Raw genomic sequence first — 27,232 nt, 5'->3', positions numbered from 1 at the left:
TACAATTACATGCTAATAATTTAATGCCCAAGAGTCCTGTAAAACGATTGCAAAGGCCCAGGATTATCACAGTATGCAAATGCACTAAGAAAATCATTACCGACTTAGTCCCCTTCATTTTGGTGGGTTTAACATGAGAAGAATAATCCATGCTACCAGACGAAATTTCATTTTACAGCTGTAGTAACCAAGTACATAAAAGCGTGAATCTGTCCCAATAGCTTCTAAAAGATTTTTCCCATAGTGTCAGAGGCAAAAATAATGAAATCTTGCAAATGTACAGTTAATAGGACCCTGGTGGACACTAACTTCAAAAATGCATGGTCTATAAGACATTAAAGGCTTGATTTTAGTTTCTGCACTGTTCCTGTTAATAACAATGTCTAATTAAAACATCTGTAAAATACTGATAGTTTTAATTTTACATAAAATTTCCAAAACAACTGTTACACAGTATAATAGGTATCTACAATGAATAGGTTATTAATGGAAATATTATTTTAAATTAAAATCAGGTTCTAAATTTAAATTAGTCATCTCTGGCTAATGAAGAGAAAAAGAAGTCAACCGTGCTGGGAATAATACAGCAGATAATCTAGTTTTCAACATCCGTTAAAGCAAATTCACTCAATCCCTTGGGCTAAAGGACAATTTATTTTGCTTCTTCTGACATGTACTCCACTTGGCACGTCTGATGGGTTTCACAGCTGAACTCAATATTAAAACTACAGCGTAATGCACCTCTCAATGCATTACTTTATAATTTAAAAACCACCGTTCCACTTCATTCACAATCTGAACCCACCCTCCCACTTTACCAGTGAGGAGACAGCAGAGAACACGGCTCCTTGCAGTATACTCTCCTCCTAGCCCAGCCTAATCTGATGAATATTTTAAAAGGAATGGCATAAAACCTTAGCTTTCCCTTTCTTTGGGTCTCATCTTCTTTTACAGAACAAAACAAAAGAGATGAGCAAGGCTTAGTGGCTGGCTGTAATCCAATACCTTCCTTTCTAATTAATGCACAACAGAGGAGGCTGCACCAGGTCAGCGCTGAGAGGTGTGTCTGCCATGCCGGCATTGGCACCGGCACCAGGGTGCTGAGGGTTCATTCCAGGTGATAGAAAGCTGTATTTCAGGTTGCTTCTGATTCTCATAATGGTTCACAGTAGATGTTGCAGAATGTGGTCCACAGCATGAGGGAAACTCTCACAAGTTAAGTAAGGAGGTGGATTAATTTTTTCTTCATCTGCTGCTCGATATTTTCCTGAAATGAAAGTAAAGCCAGTGAACAGAGGCCATTGCTAGAATGCCACAGTGATAACACCCCATGGACCTCTGGGCTGCTGCAGAACCACCCTTACAATTACTAGAGAATTAGGGGCTCCGTATCACCCAAAACACTTCTACTGAGGCTTCAGGATGCAATGAGGAAACTCAAAGGAATGTCACATTCAGCACTGTCCCAGGTCCTCTAGCCTTTCACAATGGACAATCAGAGACACTGGGTCACCTGACAGCTGAGGGTTCCTTCCTACCTCCACACCTGATGCAATCATTTTCTACCCCTACCAGCCCGAAGGGTAGATTGGTGACTAAGTTAATGCTTCTGAATGGAAGCCCATACACCACAGGGCCTTGTCAGTTCCCAAAGGTGACTGCTGCCTAGGAACCCTGTGAACATGGCAAATGAGAATGCCTGGGCATGGGGAAGGAGAGTGATGGATGCTCACAGGCCTGGGCCAGGCAGGACGGGCCAGGCAGCCCAGGCTACATGCATGGCAGGGAACCAAGGGCAGGACACTGCCTAGCTCGCCCCAGATCTGGAATTCAAGGCATACAATTGAATGCCCCAACACAACCGTTCCACACAGCAGTCACAGAGACCTTTTACAGATGTAAATCAAATACATTCTCTGTATGCTAGACCCAATGCAAGGTACTAGAGCTATCAAATATATGTAAGCCACTGTGTTTAAATCTTCTCTTTTATAAACAGCCTATTAAATAGTTCCTCTACCACCATGTGAAACCAGGCAAAGGAGCTCACAGAGCTATCTAGGAAACCATTTATCTGCCACTTGATTTATAGGAGCTCAATGACAATTCTTGAACTTTTGGCTCACCTCCTTAAACATATGCTATTAGTCTGAAGCTCAGCAGATACTGTCTGGGGACAGGGTAGGGTGAGAGACATTTTCATTATATCTGGAAAGGCTCATTAAGCTCCCAATGCAACAGTATTCAACCCCACACATAGCTCTCGTGTGTGGGGAAAGTTCTTATCTTGAAAGAACTTTTAAAAATCACAATCCATATAAGAATTGTACAAAATCATATACTGAGAGTTAGAAGGGACTGTTCCAACCCCATCATTCTTAAAGAGTCCAAAGAGATGAAGGACCTTGACCAGAGTCTCACACACATAGCCAGTGCCAAGCTGAAGCCAAGACCCTGGACACTTAACCAGTCCACTTCAGTCAGAATACTGTATTAGCTGAGTCCTCTTCAGTAAGTTCATTGCTTTTCCTTAAATTTATCTGAGGAACCACAGAACATACCTAATTTGGGTATTGGAAATAGTTCCGAAAATAGCAAGTAAAAAGATAAGAAAAAAAGATTTTGTGTGTTTTTTAAAACATTCAAACATTAACACAAAGTATCAGATCACTTAGCTGGCCAGTTCCTGAAGAGATCAATGTCATCATCTTATAGCTAGAACAAAAATTTTTACAGGGCACCACAATCAATGGTCTTTGGTCCACTCCAATGTGGTATCTGTAATGCTGTCAACTGTGTATGGTCACATCTGGCTAAGTATAAAAAGCTCTGAGCTCTGATCTTTCCAGTGCTGTCCAGCATGGGACCTCTCACGTTGTCTTTTTTCCCCTATAATCCTAAAACCGTTTGGCTTTTGTCGTTGTTTTTGTGGCACAAAAAAAATTCAAGTGTCTGGTGGGCTTTGCCATTTCTGCAGAAACTCTGCTTTAAGCAGTGTGTATTCTACCATCCCGTTCTAGAGAAGGCTTACACAGAGGACACATACCAGTCTTCACGAGGATGCCCAGCAGGCCCACATCCTGAGCCCCACCAACGTCATCCCTGCAATCCTAGAAAAGCATAAAGAAGTATTTAGTGCAGGTCGATTAATTTGCCAATAAAACCCTACCAACTGATTTGACTTATTAGTCTGGGATGGCGAAATGTGACCCCATGGTTTTTTCTTAAAATAAAAGACTGGATGGTGTAAAAATGGATCAATTCACACATAATAGTCTGAGGAAGAATACCATTTGGAAAAGGAAGTGTCACAGAGGTGGAAGGTGTACAACAGGGTAGTAATTCTAGAAATCAAACACAGCACAGACACAGTTCAAGTTCTGCCACATGTACATTAATCTCCTCTTAAAACAAAGCATGGAAAAAGGCATTCTATCCATTTGGCAGGTTTTAAGGTGAACGATCCAACTTCAGACACTGATGAATTAGATTCAGAAAATGGTGCCCATGTAATATATTATCCTTACGTTCAATCCGATTGTCCCTTACAGGTGCAATCAAGTCAAGTCAGTATGCTTAAACAGATTGTGGGACAGTCTAACATTCATTTCAGACTTAGGAATAACAGATCACTTAGAATAGGGAGGTGCTCTTTCCAATTCTTACTCAAGATGGGGATAAATATGTTGGTTGATGGTGATGATAAATACAAGGTAATAAAATCCAAGGACTGGAAGAAACATCAAGAAAATCAATCCTGCTATCACGTCTGTTACAAGCAGGATTCACTCAGACAATGCCTGAAGAAAATGTTGGCTTTTTTCCCATTAAAATCATTAGTATTATTCAAGAACAGCCCTTGGAAATGAGTTTTAGAATGTAAAAATTCTTCATTCAGAGTCTAATTTAAAACCTTTTCGGTTGCATCTACACTTGCCCTGTTGAAACAGTGAAGATGGGGGAGAGGGAGAGAAGGAAGAAGGGAGGTGGGGAAAAGTGGACAAGGAAAGGGAAAAACTGCCACTCTCTGGGATAACAAACGACCCTGAGCAAAGTTGCTGTCACATGCCCTTCCTGCCTCCCACTCTGTCCCCAAACCAGTACCTCCCTCCCCGGAGAAAGAACTCAGAAGCCTCCAGGCTCAGACAGCCACTTCTTCAAACACACACTTGCCTGGGAAAGTCAGCTAAAGGCTTGCCTAGAGGAATAGATATGACTGAAAAGGTTTCTCAAAATGGTATCAGATTCAATGAGTATCCTATTTGGTTGAGTTGAACAAATACAGAAATGATAGGGGGTGTCGGAAGGACTGTGACACACTGGCACCATCACAAGTTAAGAAAGCAAGGGATCTCCAGTTTGTCTTGAGGGAGTCCAGAACCTCAGGTGCAGCCTCCAGCAGGCCGCTGCTCAGCTCCGGAATTCAGGATGGAGAGTCACCCTGTGGGATTCAGTTTCTCAGTCAGAAAATGAGGAGATGTGGACCAGACAATCTCCACGGTCCCTTCCACCCTAATTCATTATCTTTTGAAACTTAAATATAATCCTTGCCACCTACCTACCACAAGGCAGTGTGCCTTCTAGCTCTTTGTCCCTCAAGGCACCCATAGAAAATGTTTCTCCAGTACACTGGGGTAAATTCACACATGTTCACGGCCAGAGGTCACCAGCTAGGGCCTCTAACCGTCCAGGCTCAGACCTGCCACTCAAAGGGCTGAGGCAATCAATATCTCTAGCTATGTGTGGCACAGTGATTAGAGAAGTACTTCAATGGAGCACATACTAAGGAAAAAATCAATAATGGTAGAATTCTTTAGGTATAGGTTGTTCAATGCATAAGTAATATTTGAAAAATATATATTTCTGTAAAGATTTTTTTAAAAGGACATATAAAACATTTAATTGACTTGTATTTAATAGTCTTTTGAGTTATATATATATATATCATCACACTATGGTCAGAAATAATCAAAATTTCAGTTCTTTAGAAAAATACCATAGGAATGCAAAGACAACTATTTTTTGTTCCCTCTTTGACAGTTCTCTGAAGCTACTATTTGATGTGTTATATAAAAATGTTCTTTAGTAATGAAATATAACTATGTAATTTATCTTATTTTCTAAGATATATCAAAAGTATAAAGATTATCTGGAGTAATGATTAAACCAATCATAAAAATCTAGGATCATTTAGGGGTGTCCCAACTTTCCATGCAGAAATAAAATATTTTCTCAAACTTTTGGCATAATTCATTATATAATGTCTCTTCTGCCTACTTGTATGACAAAACACTTATTTAGTTTTCTTATTTTTTAGATCAAGCGTTCTTTTTTTCACTGGTCTCATATTTTTAAATTTAAATACCATTTTCTTTCTGGGTTTGAAAGCACTGTCAAACTCAAATACTCTTGACAATCAAATCCCACTCACACTTGCTTACAACTAAAAACATGTTCTCCACCCATGTGAGTGAGTCATCTATGAAACATAATATTGCAAATATACATGTATCTCTCGGTATCTGAATTCTTAACCATATATTAACTTACAAATATGCACAAAATTTCCCCCACATTCATTATTGAAAACATAGTCCAGTAAAAACATCTACAATACACAGATGATCCTATAGGATTGTACATTTGAAACCTGTATATATTTTTAATAAATGTCACTCCAAAAATTTTAATTAAAAAAAAGGTTTTTTTAAAAGAATACCACTAAATATCTACCAGAAAGCTGTATTTTTTGTTTTTGTATTTTTGTTTTGTTTTTTTTATAGGTGGCCACTTATTATCATCAATATCATCAGTAGCAGAGTCTGCTTGTTTTTCAAAGCAGTTCTTTGAAGCTGGCTCCTCCCAGCATGACAGGTGAGCTCCGGGCATTTCCTGGGCTCTTTCTACTTACATCTCCTATCATGACAGCCTCCTCAGGTTTACAGCCAGTACCCCGCAGTGCTTCCAAAAAGAACGTTTTCTCCGGTTTCCCCACTACTGTGGCTTTGGCATCTGTGGCATACTCCAAAGCAGTCACAAATGGTCCAGGCCCCAGGGCTAAGCCATCTTTCCTCTTGTAATACCTGGCTTTGTGGATTGCTATCAGAGGTGCCCCATCCAGGAGTAACCTAGAGAGACAGAGAAAATAAAAACTGGCTGAAAGCAAGGCTTTTATGACTAGAAAAGAATGTCAGACTTACAAAGTGGTTTTATTCACATTCAGAGACAAGAGTTTCTTATTAACTTTTAATGACTTGCCGTCTTCTAATGAATTCGCTAAGAACTGCTGGGAATTACACTCAAATTCACTAAAGAAAGGTGACAGATTATTAAATTTGGGATTGCTTCAACCTTTTACCTTTAGTGGTTTCAGACACTTTATCCAGATCACTAGGGAAAGAGAATTAAGAGAAGTAAAGCTAAATAAAGCACTCAAGGGAAAAAGCTTAACTTAATGAGACAAGTTGTTCCAACCTTCCCTGACGGCAAGCAGGAGGCTCTCGAGCCCTTTACAATGTGACACAACTGTTGCTGCAGTGACATATTCAGCTCACTCCTAAAATACCTAATTTCCTGTTTCCTCTATTCCAAATATAAGTTTCTTTTTAGTTCAGAAACTTAATAGAGCATTTTACAAATACTTTTTGCTTGTACTTTTACATCTTCATTCTACCTTTTGACTGCTTCTGACATTACTTTGCAAATCAGGCCATCTTGCCTTAAACTACAAGGTTGACAGGAGAGAGAGCTTTTACTGCCTCATCTCATTCTTGGTCCTGATATAGGACAAGTATTCTCACACCAACAAAAGGGCACAAAACGTTTCCCCATTAATTTGATAACCCAACTCTATATATAACTAAGGATCCTGAGTAGTGACTCAGGCAAAACATAACAAAACAAATCTAAAAAAAAATCTCACCAACTTTTTTTTATTATTATTATTCATTTTAGAGAGGAGGGGGCGGGGAGAGCAGGAAGCATCAACTTTCATACGTGCCTTGACCGGGCAAGTCCAGGGTTTCAAACCAGTGACCTCAGTGTGCCAGGTCGACGCTTTATTCACTGTGCCACCACAGGTCAGGCCACCACCAACTTTTTAATACTCATCTTCCAACCCCCATCTAAAAAACTTTGCCATCCACCCCAACAGTGCAGCCTTGTAGTCACATAGCAGAAATGGGTCACACACATACTATCACCTAATGGAATGTGGGACTTTTAACCAATGTAATAAATGATCTCACTAGCTTAATTTACTTTAAGTCATATACTTTGTTAAAATATTTAGTATATCCATCGAGGTAGAATTCATCACATCTTACCCTTCCCAATTAAGAGTAATTAAGCGCTCAACTATGACACTGCTAAATTATTCTTGTCAGTAGGCATGGAAATGCCTTCCTGTGGGAGATGCAGAATTCAGACATTTATGAGTAAATATTTTATTAAGTAAAAACCAATACTGAACTATTACAGAGCCTTACTGTTAGTTACTACAAATTGCTCACAGCACAAGACAGATCCTTTGAGTTTATTTACTAATCTTAACACAAATTTATTTCTTAACTCAGATCTTAAAATCCAGCTGTTGGGAAACCTGATCAAGCCACTCTGCTGGCCTTAGAGCAGCCTGGCTGAGAGCAACGAGACAGTAATGGATGATGTATCTCTCTCCCTCTTGTCACCCGCCCCCAATCCCATTTATTTGCTACTCTACCACGGAACTGGAATTCTTTATGCAACAGACCTCAGAATTGCTTTCCACTTATATAGCTAAACTAAAAACTCATTTGATTTGGCTTTGTTAATATTTTATTATGTATTAACTGGGGAGAAGACTTATCAGCTTGATTGATGTGTGTACTTAATTCCCAGGCAGTACTTCAGTACTTTCCCTGAAAGGACTGAAACTGTGGGTTCCTCTGCATTTCTCTAAATGGGAACGGGTATCACACAAGGCTGGAAAAGATAGGCATGTCTCAGGGAAGCGGTTCCTGCTTCCACCATTCTCTGCACAGCAGAAGCCTTCCTGAGTCTTTGAAGAGCCAAGGCAAATTCAGGATAGACTAAAAGGTAATCATTTTCTAGGACAAATGATTAAAAGATCGTTTATAGTTAAATATTAAAAAAAAATAAAACAAAAATAGACACCCACACAATTAAAAAAAAGAATGATTTCTTTTTATTTTAAATTAAGTTTAAAGAGGAAGAGAGAGAGAAACATTGATTTGTTGTTCCACTTATTTATATATTCATTGGTTAATATGCCCTGACCAGGGATCGAACCCACAACCTTGCATATCAGGATGATGCTCTAACCCAGTGGTCCTCAACCTTTTTGGGGCCACGGACCGGCTTAATGTCAGAAAATATTTTCACGGACCGGCCTTTAGGGTGGGACGGATAAATGCACAAAATAAAATTATGCGACCGCGTAAAAACTGTGGTATTTTTAAATATAATTGTCGAACTTACGAGACAAGCATCAAGAATGAGTCTTAGACAGATGTAACAGAGGGAATCTGGTCTCATTTTTAAAAAATAAAACATCATTCAGACTTAAATATAAATAAAACAGAAATAACATAAGTTATTTATTCTTTCTCTGCGGACCGGTACCAAATGGCCCACGGACCGGTACCAGTCCGCAGCCCGGGGGTTGGGGACCACTGCTCTAACCAACTGAGATACCCAGCCAGGGCAACACTTCAACACTTGGAGTGTTTTTATACCTACTAGACAGGGCAACAAGGGGTTGGTTGTTTTTAACACCAGAAATAATGTATCAGAAGGAAATCTGAGAATTTTCTGCCTGTGTCTAACTATAAGTCCACTGAGGTATAAGCAGCAAGGAAAAAAGGGTACAAAGAAAGTCTGATGCAAAAATCTCTGGCTGTGAATTCCATGTAGGTAATGAAAAAAACTGAAAAATCCTAGTGAGTGAGCAGTGCCACAACCTAAATATCTTAGGAAGACATCTACGTAGCTCAGTGGTTCTTAAGCAGGGACAGTTTTGCTCCCCAGGGGACATCTGGTAGTGTCTGAAGACTATTTTGGTTGTCACAACTCGGGGAGTAGGGGTGCTACTGGCATCTAGTGAGTGGAAGCCAGGGATGCTGCTAAACACACTACAGGTATAGCACTGCCTCTCCCTACCCCATCCCCCCAGCATTTTCTGGCCCCAAATTTAGTATCTACACTTCTTAATACGTATAGGTCACAGCAAGTCACTTCACATCAGTGGGCCTTGGGTTCTCATCAATGAAGTAGTTGAACTATCAGGGTTCTTCAACCTTAGCACTACTGATAGTTTGACAAATTGGACTCCACTTAAATGAAGAACTTCATGTTCTTATATATATACTATTAAGAGAGCAAAAGGCAGAAAAGATATTTGCAGTACATATATCCAACCAAAAACTTGTACATATAACAAGTTCCTGAAAATCAGTGAGAAAAACACAATCCAATCAGAAAAGGTAAAAGATTCGAATGGGCACATCACAAAGAAGTTATCCAATGGTCAATAAATATTATACATGAAAAGGTTTCGAGAACATTACTCATCAGGGGAACACAAACTGAAACGCAGGAAGATACCACTATACGCACCACACAGAACAGCTGCAGTTACATGGACTGCCAGAGACTGGTGGGAACCTGGAGCAACTGAAACTCATTCATAGCCAGTGGGAATATACGACTTGCTATAATGACTTTAGAAAATTGTTTAGCAATATTTACTAAAGCTAAGCAAGTGCTTATCTTATTACCTACTAATTTCACTATTCTACAGACCCAAGAGAAATGAGCATATATTTCCCCCAAAAGACATGTTGAAGAATGTTCATAGCATTCTTCATGGGCTTTATTCATAACAGCCCAAACTGGAAACAGTCCAAATGCTTATTAACAATAAATAAAAAAGTGTGAAATAGTCATACAATAGTCTACTGCCCAACTGCAAAACTAAAGAAGAAACAAATCAAGAAAGTACTGCTAACTGCAACAACTTGGCTAAATCTCAAAAGCAGACAAAAATGCTATCATTGTATGATTTCATTTATATGAAGAGCAAGAAATGGCACTACTGACCGGAGTAAGTAGTGGTTACCTTAAGGACTGAGATGGGAAGATTTCTAGGGTGCAAGAAATGGTCTAGACCTTGATCAGAGGGGTTATATAAGTGTATCTATTTGTAAAATTTTAGTAAATTGTATACTGACAATTTGTATACTTACTGTGCATGTTATATATCAATCTTAAAAAACAAGTAACAATATATTTATGTGGCTTTTTCACCTGCAACTATTATTTGGAGCGAAAAAGTTGCCTTGTTCATATAATAATCTCTCCAAATTAATAAATAAAAGCGGTTAGTAACTGATATTAAACTCAATCCTGTATTCTGTGAATCCCAAAGTGGCATATAAACTGTCTCTCTTGCATATACTAATGGAATGCTTTTAAATAACTCAAGTTCTTAAGTCTTAAACACTTTCTCACAGTCTGGATTTGAATTAGAAAGACTGCACAGCATAGAAAACAGTCAGGAGTAACTAGCTGCACAAACACAGTAATAACTGAGGCCGATGTTGTTGATCCCCCCACTTCCCTTTGTAAGGAATTGAATATATTGGAGTAATTAACTTTTAATTTTTTTCTTGAGGCGATGGGAAAAGAAAAGCAATCCAGTATTCGACAGAAACAATTTATAGTGATAAGAAGCTCCTGAAAAACAAAAAAACCTAATTTCTGCACATCTCTAAAACCTTTCCAAGATTCTCGTACCTTGTAATAATTAGAGAAGAAATAATTAACTTCAAAATTAAGTCATTTTGAAGCTTCCGCCTCTTGCATTTAAATGTGAAAGTTGTGGCGTTACTTATTTTCAGACAGAATGATATTTTAATAAGCTCTTCCAGAAGCTGGAGAGCAATTGCTCTTAATTTATTTTTTAAAAAAAAACCACCCTGAACTTTTCCTAGGTTAAGCAATGCCATGCAGTTTTCCCTCAAAATTCCTTTGACCTAACAACTAGCTTTCTGAAAAAAATCTTAAGGAACAAACAAATACTGTTTAACAAAAGCTCTCAGAAGTTTTTCTTTTAAAACTTCAAAAACCTGAAAATGGGTTTTGCAATTCTTAAAGTGAAATATGGAAAATATGGAAAAACATACACAAAATATTGTTAGGTTTTTAGAAAGCAAATTACCACATAGTATATATACATTTTTGTCTAAATATGTAGGTGCATAGAAACAAACTACCTAGGTGGAAGGATTACAGATAATTTAGTTTATTCTCTTTTGATTATTTACAATTCCCCACAATAAAGACATACCATATTTCCCCATGTATAAGACACTCCCATATATAAGGTACACCTTAATTTTGGGGCCTGAAATTTGAAAAAAAAATGTTATTACATAAAGTTATTGAACTCAAGTTTTATTCATCATTAAAATTCATACAACTCCTGCCTGATCAGGCAGTAGAGCAGTGGATAGAGCATCGGACTGGGATGTAGAGGACCCAGGTTTGACACTCCAATGTTGTCGGCTTGAGAATGGGCTCATCTGGTTTGAGCACAGCTCACCAGCTTGAACCCAAGGTCGTTGGCTTGAGCAAGGGGTTACTGGGTCTGCTGTAGCCCCCTGGTCAAGGTACATACAAGAAAGCAATCAATGAACAACTAAGGTGCCACAACAAAGAACTGATGTTTCTCATCTCCCTCCCCTCCTGCCCTCCTGTCTGGTCCCTGTCTGTCCCTCTCTCTCTCTCTGTTACCAAAAAAACCCAAATAAATAAAAATAAATAAATAAATAAATCATACAACTCCTCAGCACTGTTTTCAACGAGTGCAAAAACAAGTGTGAAAAAGTAGGAAATGCAAGTAAAATAATCTACAACCACTGTATAAGACGCACCCAGTTTTTAGACCCCAAATTTTTCGAAAAAGGGTGCATCTTATATTATACATGAGGAAATACGGTATTACTTTTGTGCTGAGATATTTTTTAATTTTGTTAATGCTAAATTCAAATTAGATTATTACATGATCTGCTTGCCCAGGTCACCTTCCCCCTAATAGAGATCATTATATTTAATTACAATTGGTCCATTACTAACATGCTCAAACTCTGGGTTTCTAACTGAAGTTAGAAGATGAAAAGACCTGTGACAAGCTAGTACTACAGCTGAGAGAGAGAATAAACTGGCACCACAGGCACGCACACTGACAAACCCTACACATTGTAAGAGAAGAAAGCAAATCGATAAATTAAGTATAAAACATGCAAAATAATATTATATATTGTTTAGGGATACCTATATAATATGTTATAGTATTTTAAAAATGCATGCAAATGATAAACACAATTTAGAATCCTGATTACTTTTGGGTCTTGGGTGATAAAATTGATGAGGGATATGCAGGGGTATCAAATACGCTGACAATCTGTATTTCTTTCTTTTTTTTTTTTTTTTTTTTTTTTGTATTTTTCTGAAGCTGGAAATGGGGAGAGACAGTCAGACAGACTCCCGCATGCGCCCGACCAGGATCCATCCGGCACGCCCACCAGGGGGTGATGCTCTGCCCCTCCAGGCCTCGCTCTGTTGCGACCAGAGCCACTCCAGCGCCTGGGGCAGAGGCCAAGGAGCCATCCCAGCGCCTGGGCCATCTTTGCTCCAATGGAGCCTCAGCTGCAGGAGGGGAAGAGAGAGACAGAGAGGAAGGAGAGGGGGAGGGGTGGAGAAGCAGATGGGCGCTTCTCCTGTGTGCCCTGGCCGGGAATCGAACCCGGGACTTCTGCACGCCAGGCCAACACTCTACCACTGAGCCAACTGGCCAGGGCCACAATCTGTATTTCTTAAACTGCTTGAAGGCATATGAGGGTTAGTTATATTATTATTTGTATCTTTCAATAGTAAGTAAAAGGAAAAAAGACAATGGCTTTCAGGATTTAAATGTTTTCTAGAATCCAAATGATCAAATCATGTCTATTCCCTATAACTGGTTCATATTCTTCTCTAAAATCAATTCTCAAGAATTCAGTGTTTTCAATTTCAATCAGACATATTTGTAACAGACTGTACTATGCATTTTAGGGGGGCCTACCCATTTGAACCAGTATATAAGAAGCTGCGTAATGTGGAAGGCTAATGCATCCACCCGAGGGCAATATGCCCCTGAAGCTGGTATTCAAGGCAGCTCTGCACAGGGTTTAAAATCCAATGTTTATTCTCATTATCAACCTGAATAGTAATTTAACTAATCGGTGGTTCATTTGAGATGTCTATATTTGCCACTTACAATCCAAACAGCTGTAGTCATTGGTTGGAAGGAACAGTCTCTGTGGAGACATCAATATGCAAAGAAGGGCAAGACCTAAAATCCTTCTGTTAACTCTCCACACAACTGTTAAGTGCATTTGTGAAATTAGAGTTGACCTATAAGTGCACAGTAATGCTTTAAAATGTAGTGTTTAAAGAAATCAATATGGTTAGGGAAGTGTACTAATTAGACAGCATCCGAGCAATTATAAAGTCAGTAATATGTCAACATACATTTTTATTACCGAGTCTACATTCATCTAAGACAGAGACCTATTAAATATGTCCTTCCCAAATTACCAGCTAAAATCAATCAATACCTAGTCCTTGAATTCTGTGGTTAAAGAAATGAATAAAAGGTAGTAGGGGTAAATTCAGAAGTAAGAAATTATAGTAGGTTTTCTCTATTTCAAATAAAAACCAATTTTGGTATCATAAACCTTACATAAGTAGCAGGTGATACACTATCTCTCCCAACCCCAAGAAGCCACAGTAGAATAACCGAAGTGAAGCAAAGAAACGTTAACACCATATACCCTCAAGTATATCTTCACGCAATGTGGCATAGTAGTGTACCTCCAGGAAATAACTATAGTAAATGGATACTGAGCAACTATAAAAAGCAAGTGTGTTCCGTTTAAACAAAAGTTTGATATCACAATGACGAAGTGCTTTAAGTATCCATAGTTTCCATTAACTAATAAGGCTCTAAATGCACCCAGGGGAAAAAATAGTGCTATTTCTGGCCACACAGACTGTATACAAGGACAGCCACTTTCAAGATCAACAGCAAATAACGTGCCCAGATGTGTGAGCCTTGTAGTGAGTTTTCATTTCTTACAAATATTCTGATTCTTGGACATATACATCAAGATATGAATTCTACATTAAGTATAAGTTAGAATGATCCTTGTAGATCTTTGTACTGGTAAGAAAATGATGTTTTGTAGCATTTTTAAAGTTAAATACCAAAAATTTATTAAGGCATTAAGAAAAAAAAACTTCTTAAGCTAGTTCAATGTATCCATATATAGTATTTTGTACTTGCCATAAAAGATAATTTATACTGTTTAATGGTTTGACAAGAAGTAAAAGGCAAAATGAAAAATGAGAAAAATCCAAGGAAAAAAGTCACGATCTCACTTGAGAGCTGATTTGTAGGTGAATTCTGATCCAATTCATCTTAAGAAGCATAGAACCAGTATGCAGTCTTCCTTTTGGAAGCAGCAGCAAAAAGTTCATAAAAGTAAAATCATATACAACTAAAGATTTGTAACATTATATGTGTTAGTTGTGTTTCCCCAAATTTCAACCAACAGACATGGGCACATCTCCACTAAAATATCCCACATCCCAAATGGCCCCAACCTAGTCTTACCACCTCCTGACCCCACACAGGGAGTGTTCTCCATCACACTGCCAGGTTAGAAATCTGATGTCCTCCCTAACTCATGGTCTTTCCTCAACTCCTAAACTCAATCATTCACCAAGTCGTTGACTTTACATGAATCTGGTTTTCTTCATCCCAACCATCCAGTTCAGACTGCCATTATCACTTATAGAATTTCTTCGAAAGTTTGGTCAGATGTTTCAAAGCTGGGATTCTCACTGGAGAAATAATCACATGTACTATTTTTTGGTGTACTAGCCTGGGTGCTGTTTTCTATCAGAAATTAGCATAGTCAGTGGAGAATCATGGGAGTGATGATGAAAGATAAAACTGCTAGCTTTAACAGCTGCAATTTTATTATGAATCTCTGCCCCAGAATATTGATTCTATAAACCAGAAAAACCTCAATGATCATCACATTTTAACATATTAATAATTTTTTAAAAACTAAGCAGGTATTAAAAAAAAAACTAAGCAGGATAGTATTAAATATTATCTGATATTGATCTTGAAGTAATTTTGAAGAGGTCTATCCTCACGTATGATCTAGGTGGCTAGAAAGTAAAACACGTATAACCTTCTATAACAAAGGCTCAAGAAGGGAAATAGGGAAGTATATGGTCAGATGAAAAATAACTAGAGCGGTGTTTCCCAACATGGGGCCCACGCCCCACAGGGGGGCAATTCGATAGTTAAGAGGGGCAATTTGAAAATGGACTCGACACGACTTTAACTCTTTCGCCCCGGGCCATTTAAATGCAATGCTAGATATCGGTGCCAAATTTAACAAAAAATGCAATTCTTAAATAATTGCGGTAAATAATTATTAAGTATAATTTCGTTTGACGAGACCAAAATATCAACTGGGTGATTAGCATCGTCAAGTAAACTTCGTCCTGGGTTCACCGCGGAGCGTGCCGTCTGCCGCGGGGAACCCCGGACGTTTTAAAAACTCGCTAAACAACGCAGTTATTCTCACCTAATTGGCCCATCACAACTTCTGTAGTGTTTCACATCATTCAGTTGGTGTTAATTTGAAATAAGTGTCAGTCAAAACTGTTGTAAAAGCTCGTTGATTTAATAAATATACATATATATATTGTATAGATATAATTGGTAAGTATTTGATTTTATTTTTATCAATATTAAACTCTTTATTAAGTACTTCTTGCATCGGGGCTAGAAAGCACTAATATTTTATAAATATTATTGGGGCTATAATAGTGCATGCACGACAATTTTAATTTTAGAAGCATAACTTTCCAGAAAATTTTGTCAAGTGGAAAAAATATAGATACCTTTTGATTTGGGTGGTAATGTAGTAAATGTGTTATATACATTTAAATAAATATGAATTTTTAGTATACGTTTACTCTATGTCACATTGAATATATTTTAACACATATTTTAATATTAGTTTTTAATTGATCTTATTTTTATTTCTTATAGCCCATAGTAAAATGAGTGGTGCAAGCAAGAAAAAAACTCATCAATATTCGGAGGAATATTTAAAATTTGGGTTCATACCCGCTGTTCATGATGAGCGGATTCCTTTTTGTCTTTTATGCCAGCAATGCTTGACCAACGAATCAATGAAACGAGGTCGTCTTGAGGCGAATTTGAAGGCGAAACATAGTGCACAAATTAATTCAGATTTGAGTTACTTTAAAACTTTAAAGAAAAAATTTGAAAAAATAACAACATTAAAGTCCCTATTTACTGCGCATACTTCAACTAATAATTGTGTTCTTGAGGCTAGTTATCAAATTTCTTTATTCATCGCTAAAACTGGAGAAAATCACACTATAGGAGAGAATTTAATAAAACTGTCAATATCAGCATTTCTTAAAACGGTTCTTGAAAAAGATGACAAAGATGTAAAAGCTATGCCACTCAGTGACAATACTGTTAGCAGAAGAATAGACGAAATGAGTGAGGATATTGAAAAACAACTTACTGAAAAGCTGAAAACATGCCCTGGCCGGTTGGCTCAGCGGTAGAGCGTCGGCCTGGTGTGCGGGGGACCCAGGTTCGATTCCCAGCCAGGGCACATAGGAGAAGCGCCCATTTGCTTCTCCACCCCCCCCTCCTTCCTCTCTGTGTCTCTCTTCCCCTCCCGCAGCCAAGGCTCCATTGGAGCAAAGATGGCCCAGGCGCTGGGGATGGCTCCTTGGCCTCTGCCCCAGGCGCTAGAGTGGCTCTGGTCGCGGCAGAGCGACGCCCCGGAGGGGCAGAGCATCGCCCCCTGGTGGGCAGAGCATCGCCCCTGGTGGGCATGCCGGGTGGATCCTGGTCGGGCGCATGCGGGAGTCTGTCTGACTGTCTCTCCCCATTTCCAGCTTCAGAAAAATACAAAAAACAAAAACAAAAACAAAAACAAAAAGCTGAAAACAAGAAAATTCTCCTTGCAAATGGATGAATCAACTTTGAGAGACAGTGAGGCAGTATTGATAACTTACGTAAGATATATTGATAAAGGACATTTTGCTGAAGAAATGTTGTTCTGTAAAAGATTAGAAAGCACCACTACCTCCAAAGATATATATAATAAGCTAAAAAACTACTTAGATGTCAATGATATACCAATGAAAAATATAACATCTTGTGCTGCAGATGGTGCTCCCAATATGATGGGCAAGAAAAATGGCTGCTTAAAATTGATGAAAGATGCGAATCCAGAAATGATTCTTGTGCATTGTGTTATTCATAGGGAAAACTTGGTAGCTAAAAACATCTTGCCTGTTCTGAATGAAGTATTACATACAGTAATAAAGTGTGTTAATGCTATTAAAGCTAGTGCCAAATGTGAGCGTCTTTTCAAGCTATTTTGTGAAGAACAAAATGAAGACCATGTGAGACTTTTACTTCATACTGAAGTAAGATGGCTATCTAAAGGAAACTGTTTGAAAAGATTTATGGAACTGTTTGCTACTCTTAGTGAATTTTTAAGCGACAAACCTGAAATGAAGTATCTGTTAACAACAGATGGTAAAGCATTTGTGAGTTATTTAGCCGATATCTTTGAAAAACTAAATATATTAAATAAGCAACTTCAAGGAACAAATAAAACTCTTGTCGATGCAAAAGCAAAGATATTTGGTTTCATTACCAATATTGAGTTATGTCAGAAACATATTAACAACAAAAACTTTAAACAGTTTCATTGGCTCCAAAAATGTGAAGTAACTGATACTGCTTTACTTGTTATTGTCAATCATTTGAATATTCTATCGGCTGATTTAAAAGAAAGATTTTCTGATTTAAAACAAATTGATTTCCCAACATGGATGATGCAGCCAATGTTAGTGGATTTGTCTGATATATCAAATATGCAGTGTCAAGAAGAACTCACAGAATTGCAAAATGATGAGTCAGTTAAAGCTTTATTTAATATCACAGGAGTGATGGCATGGCTTTGTGAGGAAACAGAAATCAAATACCCAAATTCAACCAAATGTGCAAGAAAGCTATTGCTACCGTTTCCATCTTCATTTTTAGCTGAATGTGGATTTAGTGCTGTAAATGATTTACTGGTAAAAAAAAGAAATCGGCTGGATATAACACAACGTGGAGACTTGAGACTAAAGCTAACCAAATTGGAACCTAATATAAAATCTCTGTGCAGCAAGCATCAAGCGCAAGAATCACACTAAATTAAAATAATAAATTAATATAGAAAAATCTGTATTAAAATTATATGGAATTTAAATTTCTGTTTTTCATTATATGTTTTGAAATTTTACTTACTGTGTTTTGTTAACAATTTCATAGTGATTTCTTCCTAGAACCTATCATTTGTTTATTAAGTGAACAAATCAATTTTTTAATGTTAAAAATTATGTATGTTACATAGGGGGGGACATAAAAATTTTAGAAAGGTTAAGGTGGGGCATGGCACAAAAAAGGTTGGGAAACACTGAACTAGAGACTTACCGGAATGCCTGGTTCAGAATTTGATAATGAAAATGTTCTGGTGCCAATCCTATGACCACAGCATTAGGATCACTTGTTTGTATTCCTGGGAATCGAAAAAGTAAGTAACTGTTAAAAAATGCAATTAAAAGTAATGTCACATTTTATAATAAAGTAGTTATAGTCAATAAAGTATAAATTTTTGCTGTACAATATTCTGAAGTTTAAGAGAGTATCCTGCCCTCTGTACTTTGGGAAATCGTATAAGAGATACTAAAAGGAAGAAAAAGTTCTCTTAGTATTTTGCGTATTTCTTTGCATGGTTTTACAGCTACTCGATTATTAGAATATATGAATTAAACTTGTAACCTAATGTTCTCAAACAAGTACTTTCTAACTCCAAAAAGCTTTACTGATTATAATCAACAAGAACAGCCACGAATTCCCTATGAGCTTATCAGATCAATAGCATCTGATGAGGGAATGAAAATCTATGAGGCAAGGAAATTAGACACTCTAATCGACACAGTTGAGGTTAACACATTCATGAGAAATATGGAACACACTTTAGATTCTACTATTATCTACATAATGCCTTATCTACTTTTAGTGTCACAAATATTATTCTGTAATGTAAGTATATTTGAAGGCCTTGCTACCTGATAACAGATATGACAACCAAACAAATACATGCACCATCACAATTATTAAAAGTCTGACTCAATGTTCTATGGATTATCCATATGCCAATTCCTATTTGCCTCACTTATTGTTTGCTTTTAAGCATTTTTGATTAACATTCCACCAAAATGTAAGGAAAAGAAATAGGAAGAGGAGAATTTCAAGATTTCGAATTTCCTCCTTGCCAGCAGCCATGAGTATTGAATAACTGCAAAAAGTGTGTTGAAAGAAGAAAAAATTGTTGGCTACAATAAGAATTAGTTTTTTGTGTTATTTTTATCATCTCCATCTACCAATAGCAAAGATAGGCAATAACAGCAAAGATACTTCTTGCCTTTCAAAAATCCTTCTATTTCAGGTATTTTCATGTATATAAGGATGTTTCAAATATTGTCCTGGTTTGAATGACAAAGATGTCTTGCATACCAGGGACTCTCCTTCTATATCCCAACTCCAGTTCAATGCTGATACAACTAGAATCTTAACTTTCTTCAAATAAAGTCAAAAGAGAAAAACAATTAAAACGCTGTTTTGTAGTACTTCAGCTAACCCAGAAACACAAATACATTGATTATAGAGTATATTTGTTATTACTTGTGGTCGCCCAGTTGCTGAATACCATTCTCATAATCGGAATTCACTAGTTCATAAGGCTTGGTGAGAGGCAGAGCTCCCCCTACCATGACAAAGGCTGAAAATATCGGACACTTTGCTGCTATGGGTGCTGGCATGAGACAGAGGCTCTGCCAACCAGAAACACCTACCCAAAGCTTTGAACTGGGAGCTAGTAAAACAAAGGAACAGGGAAAAGCACTCTGGAAGAGGTGACTGTTGCAGCCTCAGATTCTTAGGTAGCTGTGCTAGCTGGAGCATCCAATCTTCAGTTCCACTGCAGTCAACTGGGAAAGCGGCCGAGTTCAGTGCTTAGCAGGGACAATCAATGGCACCTGATCAGTTCTGGGACATGATACTACACATTGTTCCTGGCTGCATAACCACTCAGACTAACATCCAGCTCTCCTTGGCAGTCCTGTGGGCTACCCAAACAACCTTTTTCCTTTTTTCGTCATGGAAATTTTTAGAAATAGTGTGTCCGTAAAGTCATGGTGCACTTTTGACGGGTCATAAGAAAGCAACAAAAGACGATAGAAATGTGAAATCTGCACCAAATAAAAGGAAAACTCTCCCAGTTTCATACCTATTCAGTGCAGTTTGATGTGGGCTCACGCACAGATTTTTTAGGGCTCCTTAGGTAGCTATCCTGTATAGCCTCTACAGACTCGTCACTGACTGATGGCCTACCAGAACGGGGTTTCTCCACCAAACTGCCGGTTTCCTTCAACTGCTTACCCCACCAAGTAATGTTATTCCTATGTGGTGGCGCTTCATTATAAAAGCTCTGATATTCATGTTGCACTTTGGTCACAGATTCGAATTTAGCGAGCCACAGAACACACTGAACGTTCCTTTGTACCGTCCACATCTCGACTGGCATGGCTGTGGGCTACTCCACTGTATACACGGTGCTACGTCATCATCTGCGCATGTGCACATGCTGCCACATCATCCTACAGAAAATGGGAGGGTTTTCCTTTTATTTGGTGCAGACTTCACATTTCCATCGTCTTTTGTTGCTTTCCTGTGACCGGTCAAAAGTGCACCATGACTTTACGGACACACTGTACTTAAAAGTAGAAAGACTGTACAATAAGCCTTGCAATCTTATAATTTTCTACATATTTTTGGTCTTTTTAAAGCAAATCTCAGATAACATGTCATTCATTTTATCCTTCATATTTCAATATACTGTATATCTTTGACAGAGACATTTTAAAAAGCCACCTTAATATTATGGCAACAAAGTTAATAATAATTCTTTAATATCACTTAATAACTAGTCCATATCAGAATCACCCCAAATGTCTCAAAATGTCTTTTTACATCTGATACGTGACTGGCAGCCAACAAGGTCTGTGCAGTATGTTTGGTGGTTCAATAGTTCTCTCTCTGTCTCATTCCGCAGCAGCTCTTCTCTTCACTTATTGGAGCAGCCAGATCATTAATCCTGGAAAGTGTCTCACACTCAGGATTTGGCTGATTGCTTGTAATATTATTTAATTTGTTCCTTTACCTTATTTTACCTTTATAAACTGTTAATTAGCTCTAGAGGCCACCTTGATTCTCATTCAATTTTAGGCAAGATTTTTTCATAGGCAATGCTATAAAACTCTTATTACATCACATCATGAAGCACATAAATACTGCTTGTTGTAATTCTAGTGATGTTAAGACTGACCAACAGGTTTAAGTGGCATCAGCCTGATTCCTCCATTGTGAAGCTCCCCATCAGCCCTTGACCTAATGTGTTTAAAATCCAGTGATGTCCTGCCTATTTCCTTAGGGCTTCAATGATGATTTTCTAATTCTGCCATACCTTTCACATCTACTAGCTGGAATTCTATAAAGAATGTACCTTTATCAAATACTTGGTTACTCTACTTCAAATAGGAAAGGGAGGAAAAATGCTTGTTTCACTCTCTTAACTATGTATAATTGAAAAATAGCAATACCAACATTACTAGTAACACTAAGCTACTGAATGAAGTTTAAGATTTCTTTGCAGTTCTTTTATCCGTAGAATTTCTCTTGATTAAAAATATTTCATGATCACTGCAAAAATTTATTTTTTAATTAAATTTATTGGCATGACACTGGTTAACAAAATTATACAGGTTTCAAGTGCCCAATTCTACAACACATCTCTGCACACCCCCTAAGTCAAGTCTCTGTCTAGCACCATTTATTCCCTCTAAAAATTTCATACTATTCAGAATGACACCTATTTTTAAATAAGGAGATATTGGGTTATCTCATTTAATCAAATTATTACAGTGGCTCTTGGATCGAGGATTATAATACTCAAGGTAATTTTGATCTGTGCTTTTTTCAAACTGTGGGTCATAATCCATTAGTAGATAATAAAACTAATTTGGAGGGCTCTAAGTAGCATCAAAATAAAATAAACAAGTCAACCAAATAGAAAATAGTAATTCTCATACAGTAAGTACTGTTTAGCATATATATATATAATATTAATATTATATATATATATATAAACACACACATATATGCACTAGGTTACTAAGTAATGTGTTTCACTTATTACAGAGTGTGGTCATAAAAGGTTTGAGAAATACCAATTTAGATCTGTGGACATTTCAATAATAATAGGAGAAAACCTGAATAAATATTTCTAAACATTGTCTTAAAAATAACTTATAAGAAGATATGAAGAACCAATATTTAAATCTTTCCAAATTTCCACTACCTTTGAAATCAGGTAGTGCCCGATCATCAACGAGCAGCATGGGGCGGACTTGTTTCTGCTCTACTAAATTTCTGGCTGCAGTCAGAGATGTAAATATCTCATCTTCAGAGATATCAAACTCCAGTTTTTTCAATCTTTCCAGTAGGTCTTCCTTGCTCTCTTTAGTTGTATTGGTCACAAACCTAACCATTACAGAAGTACCACGTAACCTGGAAAAGTAAAATTCAGATGTCAACAGGCAGCTTTTACAATTACATTATAGCCCCATAAAATCTCCTAATTTGGTAGCACTTGCCAAAGGTCAGGAAATGAAGGCTAAATCACCAAGTAAATGTTTTTATTACTAATAACCTTTTTTGTTATCTACCCAGAATTGCTTACATATTATCCACACCCTTGGGGCTACTTAACCACCAAAGGCTACAAAGGTAAACTGTAAAAGCTGTGTCTACCTTTTTGAGAAACCTTCTGTTACTTTAACTGAATTTTGCTGCAGAGATTTAAGAAAGAACTGAAAAAAACAAACTTTAGTGACCACTGTACTCACAGATTATGATAGGAGAAAGCTACCGTAGAGATTATCTACATACTAGTGCAACCCTCTCTTCTTAAAGAGGAAAAACTGAGACTTGAAGCAGCGAAGAGACCTGCTCAGCTTTGTACAGCTGGGCAGAAGCAGAGCTGAGACAAGAACCCCAATCTGAAAACCGAGGACGACACATCAAGATGCTGTTCTCCCTTCTTCTTCGCCAGTCACTGGTTAAACTCTCATGTATTACCAAATTTATAAACAGAATCTATCTAGACAAAGAAACAGTCCATTAAAAAAATAAAGCGTTTTCCCCTTAAACTACTTACATATAGGATTGTTTTGATTCTGTGATCTGCTTTTAGAACTTAAACTGGCCCTGGCCGGTTGGCTCAGTGGTAGAGCGTCGGCCTGGCGTGCAAGGGGTCCTGGGTTCGATTCCCGGCCAGGGCACACAGGAGAAGCGCCCATCTGCTTCTCCACCCCTCCCCTTCTCCTTCCTCTCTGTCTCTCTCTTCCCCTCCCGCAGCCAAGGCTCCATTGGAGCAAAGATGACCCGGGCGCTGGGGATGGCTCCTGGGCCTCTGCCCCAGGCGCTGGATTGGTTCTGGTCACAACACGGAGGGGCAGAGCATCGCCCCCTAGTGGGCGTGCCAGGTGGATCCTGGTCGGGCGCATGCGGGAGTCTGTCTGACTGTCTCTCCCCGTTTCCAGCTTTGGAAAAATACAAAAAAAAAAAAAAAGAACTTAAACTGGCAATCAGGTTTCAGAAAGAATTCATAGTAGTCTAGATTTCTTTGAAAATGAAAATTATTTTCTTAGTCCTATAGTATTTTCATCCAAAATCTAAAAAGAATTTTAATTTAGCTACAATTTAAAATTTTATATTAATACTCTATTGCTTTTTGTTTTATGCCTGCCCCAAATGGTTTCAAGGTGTAAAAGCACTAACCACAATTTGAAACATGCAAGCAAATAAAACAGAGATTTTTAAGTATTCACTGAAAGAACATGAAATTTGTATGATTAAATAGTTTACTGTAATCATGATTGCCTCTATCATATATATGTGGTAGCTTTTCTGAAAAACATTAAATTTGGCGGTTTAGCTCTCAAAAGAAATTGATTATTTCATCATAAGTATCATCCTAAACATGAACCAGTAGAAGTACTGAAATAACCACATCATTTTAATTAGAATTTTAAAAACACTTTTCTTTTTACTGATCCCTCAACTTCCCTTAGTCTGTCTGTTTCTATAGAAACCAAGACCGGCTGTAATAGTACAGTGATTTCTCCGGATGGAAACCACCAGTGCAACTGGTAGTAGGCTCCTGCCCTCCAGAACAGCAGGCTCAGAGCTATACAACTACTTAGTGATGTCATTCATCGTTCATCAGAAATAAAAAAGGTTTTCTTTCAATCCAATGTAGAAAGCTCATCTTTAGAGCAGGGAAAGCTCCTGTCCACCTCTTTTCCCAGAGAAAGCCTAACCAAGAGACAGTATCAAAGAATCAAGAGAAAGTCTAACTGTGCATCTGATTTTCTTTTGGCTTTAAACAACATCATGTCCACCTATAACATGAACATCATGACTCCTAACTAAACTGATAGCTTCCAAATGATGCCTACCAGATACATAAGTCTCTTTATATGTGTTTATTCCCCAAATGGAAAGTAACCTCCCTGAGAGAATACAAGCGAGGTCTGTGTCAATCTTTTGCCCTAATATTTGGCACTGTAAAATTAGTCACTGGACTTTCTGAATAACAGCATACTATGACTAATTTAAGGTGGGAAAATGATAAGCACCACATGCTAGATGTTACTGACTTTGAAAACTTCTCTAAATTATTTTACATGAAGGTGTTTTGTAGCAATTATTAGTACTGTTGTACTGAAAAGTATTTTTTTTAAGACACTCAGAAGCAAACATTCACATTCAGTTTACTTTAACAAACTTTTACCATGTATCCCAATTTGTATCTAGACAGGTTAAGTACTATGGTTGATACATCAGAAACATAAAACAGTCTCTAACCTTTGAAGACATTAAATTTAGTTGATGGAAATAATTCTAAAGTTTCAAATTAAATTTCATTTGAGCAGCTGCACTCTCAAGGCTAGATCTTAGGTGAAGGGGGAGTGGGCAGCACTATGCCATTGTGTATGTGTACATTTATTTCACTTTGTGATTCCTGCATTTGTGGTTTTTCCAATGCTATGTACTCTACATTTTAGGATCCTGAGTTTTCATTCACAAATTTACATTACTGACTTAGAAAAAGACACATACACAAAGAATGAAAAAATTAGCTCGAAAGGCCAAACCTAATAAAGGCTTAGAGAACAATGTTTGGAAGATATTACAATGCACACATTTTCTAGCTAAACTCACGGCAGTTTTTGCATATATGGTTAGCTGGTGAAATGCCATTGCAAGGCCATCCATTTCACTAATGATCTGCCTTGGTAAAATGGCACTTACAGACATAATTGTCAGCTGAACCTGGAGGATAGCTTGCCTTTTAAGAGCTTCCTGTGCGCCCGGCACAGCTGCATCTTCAACGTGAAGTGTGCCGTTGAGATCCACCAAAACAGCTTTTAAGGCACGGCGTGCTGCCATCCTTCACTCCCTAGGAGAGAGCAAATGAAATTAAAAATACAGTTTAGAAAACAATGGACAATTAAAAACTGGGGCGTCTTCAAAAATATCATTCATATCCAGAAAGCTATTGCTTAGTGTTAAGCGGTTTCTTTTGGGAAAAACTGTTTTTTTAAATCAAAATCCAAAATTTCACTCATAAAACTTACATAATGCTTTATTTTAAAAAAAACCTTGAATTAAAACTAGAAAGGGAAAAGAGTTAATAAAAAGAAGTTATTATTTACTTTCAAGTTTCTTAAAATAACTCTTTGGTCTAACAATTTATTCACTTATTTAATTTTTAAATATGAGAATAATGTACTCTAGCCCTGGCTGGATAGCTTTGGTTAGAGCATTGTTCCGAAGCACAGAGAATACGTACTCTGAAAAATGGGTACATGGAAGTACTAAGTCACTGGCAAAATCTTTTTTTATCTTTGGTTATATACGATGAAAATGTTCTAGTCACCCATCTTTCCTATTTTGTCCTGATATGATATATATGGCCGAGGAGCTAACACTATTCAGGTCACCAAGGAGAGAATTCCAAGACACAGTGTCTTGCATATATTTAGGCATATTCCTATCATTGTTATAGTAAAGATATTTTATTTTAGATTACCTTTTCTAACAACTTGGTGCTAGTATATTAAAGTATAATAATTTTTTGTCATATCCTTTAAGCATTCTAAACTTTTTTATTAATTCTAGTAATTAGTCTATATAGATTCTTTTGGGTTTTCTATGTAGACAATAATTACCAAGTGCAAGTGACAATTTTTTCTTTCCTTCCACACCTTCTCTCATTTTCTTTTCCTGTTTTAATACCCTCATTAGGAACCCAATACAATTAAACAGAAGTAGTAATAGCAATGCATGCTTATTCTGTTCCTGATTGTAAAGGAAATGCTCTTAATAATTAACCACTTTATTTGCTTGCTGTAGGATTTTTCGTAGTCATTTTGGCCAGTTAAGTTCTTGTCTAGAGTCACTTTGCTAAAAATTTCTGTTATAAATGGCTATTGGATTTTACCTCCTACATTTTCCCACATTCAATGAGATGGTATTTTCCCACTTGAAGTTGTTAGTGTGGTCAATTAATGTTGAACCAATCCTGCACAAACCAAACTTGGTCCTGATGCATTTGTTAAAAACTTATTGTCAGATTCAAATAAAAAAAGATTAGATACAATCTAAATGATCATCAACAGAGGCTGGTTAAATAAATTATGGGGTTTGTCAGGTTTCTCCAGTTACTATTTTTCCCTTTTCGTATTTTATTCTTTGGAAGTGACACAATATAGGGGATAGGGAGGAACTAAGTTCTACCTCCTGGTGAGAAGAATACCCTCATTATATTATTTGGAATTCTTAGCTAAGGAAGATTTGTCTCTTCTCCATTTATTT

General features: G+C 37.4%; 1 protein-coding gene across 1 annotated transcript; it reads right to left on the bottom strand.

The window, feature by feature from the left end:
* Positions 1 to 25,804, bottom strand: HDHD2 (haloacid dehalogenase like hydrolase domain containing 2). Its single transcript, XM_066352521.1, has 6 exons — positions 25,704 to 25,804; positions 22,650 to 22,858; positions 18,662 to 18,746; positions 5,912 to 6,128; positions 3,047 to 3,110; positions 1 to 1,267 (listed from the first exon to the last, which is right to left on the bottom strand). Exons 1-6 carry the CDS (start codon positions 25,802 to 25,804, stop codon positions 1,164 to 1,166), a joined length of 780 nt encoding a protein of 259 aa, XP_066208618.1. The 3' UTR covers positions 1 to 1,163.
* Between the last annotated feature and the right edge of the window lie 1,428 nt (positions 25,805 to 27,232).

This window comes from Saccopteryx leptura, chromosome 11 (genome assembly GCF_036850995.1).
Source record: "Saccopteryx leptura isolate mSacLep1 chromosome 11, mSacLep1_pri_phased_curated, whole genome shotgun sequence".
Taxonomy (NCBI): Eukaryota; Metazoa; Chordata; class Mammalia; order Chiroptera; family Emballonuridae; genus Saccopteryx; species Saccopteryx leptura.
This window is presented reverse-complemented; position numbering and strand designations above follow the sequence as displayed.